This window comes from Capsicum annuum, chromosome 7 (assembly GCF_002878395.1).
Source record: "Capsicum annuum cultivar UCD-10X-F1 chromosome 7, UCD10Xv1.1, whole genome shotgun sequence".
NCBI lineage: Eukaryota > Viridiplantae > Streptophyta > Magnoliopsida > Solanales > Solanaceae > Capsicum > Capsicum annuum.
The window spans coordinates 63,937,431-63,940,866 of NC_061117.1; the positions used below are offsets into that span (position 1 = coordinate 63,937,431).

Sequence of the window (3,436 nt, forward strand, 5' to 3'; positions counted from 1 at the left end):
AGCAACTTCTTGAATACAAACTCCAAGGATTAACCTCCTAATCCTTTGTTTCCTAGCAATAACTCTATTACAAGAAAATCCAAGCAGTAACTCTACTGCTTCTCACCTCCAGCTAACTCTAACTAGACTTCACAAGCTAACTTTAGTTTGACACAATCACCTAACTCTAGATGATTACAAAATGAAGGTTTGCACCACAAAACCTACTGACAATCATAAGAAAATGTAGGCAAGCATTTAAGTAAACAATACAAAGCCTCAACTATAACAAAGAAATAAAACAACTCAATAAACAACAGGTTCCCTGTTACAGTTTTAGACTTTGATGCAGCACTTCAGAGAGATATTTAATTGTGAGTATATGGAAGTATTAGTTTTCTTGTTGAGGAAGATGAGCAATATATATTATGACACAAGAAAATCTAGGAGAGATCTCATTGGTTGAGACAAAAAAGTAGCAGGAGTTTTTCACCAACTTTTGTACTATGTGTCAGCCGTGGCAGTTTGACTATGACAGCGACAGGTGAGCCCAACCTGTTCCCTAATGCGTAGTAGTTTTTGTCATCACAAAAACTCCAGGAAACAGGTCACAAACTATGAGTTTGTCAATCGTCAAAACTAAGGACTTAACAGGAGAGTTGAAATATTTAAAATATCATCCTAGATTTTAGTTCGACTGTGACCTTCATATTCAAAGTAAATTAACACGAGAAGGCATACTATAATCTACTATAAGTTTCACTGATATCATGTCATATATTCCTAACATATGTATATTAGTGAAGCTCTCGAAGTATCTACTAGTCGCATGGTCTAGTTGTAATATATGAAAGTTATAGAACAGAAATGAGAGTTGACCCACTATGTGTGTGGGACATGAAGGAAATTGAACCGGATCACCAATGTGAATCAATTCGGGTCCATATGTAGAGAAATTATATATATATAATCATGTATTATATATTTATAATATTAATAAATAAAAATGAAAAAGGACACAACTATTAAGATTCTTTCTGAAGAGTTGTATCCCTTCAAAATGTATGAGTAACCTACAGATTCTCCTCTTCTCTAAATCTCTCAAGTTTTTGCGTAAAGAAATACTTTTGTGACAAGGTGCAATTTTAGACTATGACTTTTTTACGTTATAGTTTGTTGTTTTATATATGTGATTGCACTAATTGACTAACAAATGCAAGCTGTGCATTTAATTTAATTCTTCATGCCCGAAAAACAAACCATTACATGAAAAGTAAAAGGCATCTCATCTTTCTCATTTACAGAACAAGCTATTTGGAGCCCTAAATAAATACTCTCGTCTTTGATCTTCAATCTTGATATCAACGAGCAAGTGTACTTTCGCGCTTCAATATTACTTTTATGTGTTTTTCTTAATATTCCTAGCTGAAAAAGAAAGGAAATCAGACCTAATTCACTTGCCTTTTAACCCCAATTTGTAAAGTTAAACTTAGTTTGCACCCCCACAATTTTTCCGGCAAAGAATCATGTCTATTCAACGTTATTCTTCTCTGATTATCAAGCATTCAAATCTTATATTTCTACACAATTACAGTGAAGCAATTGGTAGAACTGTGTTGATAAATACAATATTCACAAGAACCATAAATGTACTAGGACAATCGTATGAAACTGTCACAATTGACGCAATATACAACAGGACTGCAAGGAAGCTATGCGGTCACTTTCTCATCCATCATTTCCGGAACAGCATAATTCACAGCAAGCAAAGCAACCTAAGCATGCCAAGGAACCCAGGAACTGTGTCAGCACGATTGCACACTGATCATTCATCCTTGAACATATCCGTGCACAGCACATACAACAGCATATGTCACACATCTTTCCGCAGCAATTAGATGCTGCCTTCGCCAAAATCTCTGCTGTTTCAGGTTTTGTCTCGGTGGCTCCAGGAGGAATATTTTCAACTGTAGCACTGCAGTTACCAAAACCAGGCCCATGGTTCTGTAGCAATATCCTTTTCTGCAATTTAGTCTCTTCAATCTTCTTAGGAGCAGTGGAAACCTGCTTAATTAAGCTTTGTGGTTAAAGAAAAACTACAATGGGGAACCTGCTTCATTAAGCTTTGTGGTTAAAGAAAAACTACAATGGGGCGCTAATCTTTCAAATCACATTAGACTATTTATGCCTATTGCGGCAACTTCATTGTTTTACTGCATATGACACAACACAAGTCGAGGCAAAAGACATTTGAATGTACCAAATTAAATTAGAGAATAACTATTTGGACGTGTTTTTCAAGTATACTCTGCCTACAATTGACTACTACTTAGAACTGCTAGATATGGTATAAACGCTAAATTTTTTTTGATCAGTACCTTCCGCTTGGAGGTTGATTCAGTGACAACTTTGCCTCTATCGGTCTCTATCAATATCATGCGAGTATACTCTGAAATAACGCCATTCTGTATACTTGTTTGTGCTATCTGCAAGTAGAAGGATGGTAAAAACTCTTTTAAGAAAAAACACAATCAAGTCAACGACACACGGACAAAAATTAGCAGATCATAACAATCCATCTAGGCATTATAATGTAATATAGAGGTGGTAACAACCTTCTGTTCAAGGTCTTTATTTTCAGTCAACCAGGCCTGAGCTGTAAGTAGTTCAACCTGTTGCCTTGCCAACACCTGCACATTTAACATACAAAGCAATTGAACCAATGCATCCTCTTAAATCTAGTATTTTCACTTTTACTAACGGATAGAGTAATTCAAGTCTGCAGCAGAACAGCCAGAAAAATTCCCAGCTGCCAAATTAAGGAAATATATGGTTGAACTAACTACTAAAGAAATAATCTCACAGCTGAATACTAACACTCAGACCATGATTGCCTTCACAAAATCCTCCACAGCCTTCAACAAACGTGCAAAGGTTCATGAATGCCCACCAGGCATATAAGGTGAGTACAGCTACTAAGGTAACATCTAGATGATTCTTTCATCACAATTGCTCTTCTTGGGAGGAAAATGCAGATCCAATAGGTAAAAGTTATCCTGTTTGTGATTCACTTTATATCTGAGACATTTATGTTACCTTATCAAGAGGCATATCCTTTGCCTGTATAGCTTTCAGATCCAGGGAGAAGTTACTCAAGTCTGCAAGGACTCCTTTAGCTTTAAGCGACTCAGGGAATACTCCTCGGTATCTACCTGACATCACTAATGGACCTTCGGAGGAAAGATCTGGAATTGGAGTGGGAAACACCTATTGAAAAAATTAAGGGTAGCTTCCTTAGGAAGCATGAATTCATGTGGGAAACAGCAGGAAACTTCAACAACATATAATAATAAAGCATGCGCAGATCATACTAAAGTTATATCCGTATTATATGTAGGGAATGTAGGAATCTTGTAACTAACTAGATTTGTTATTAGTTAAATGTTAGCAGCACCAC

The 3,436-nt window shown here is 36.2% G+C and overlaps 1 protein-coding gene across 1 annotated transcript; it reads right to left on the reverse strand.

The window, feature by feature from the left end:
* Nucleotides 1-1,508: 1,508 nt before the first annotated feature.
* LOC107876575 lies at nt 1,509-3,403 on the reverse strand. Its single transcript, XM_047393558.1, has 4 exons — nt 3,076-3,403; nt 2,595-2,669; nt 2,358-2,465; nt 1,509-2,043 (listed from the first exon to the last, which is right to left on the reverse strand). Exons 1-4 carry the CDS (start codon nt 3,196-3,198, stop codon nt 1,708-1,710), a joined length of 642 nt encoding a protein of 213 aa, XP_047249514.1. The 5' UTR covers nt 3,199-3,403; the 3' UTR covers nt 1,509-1,707.
* Between the last annotated feature and the right edge of the window lie 33 nt (nt 3,404-3,436).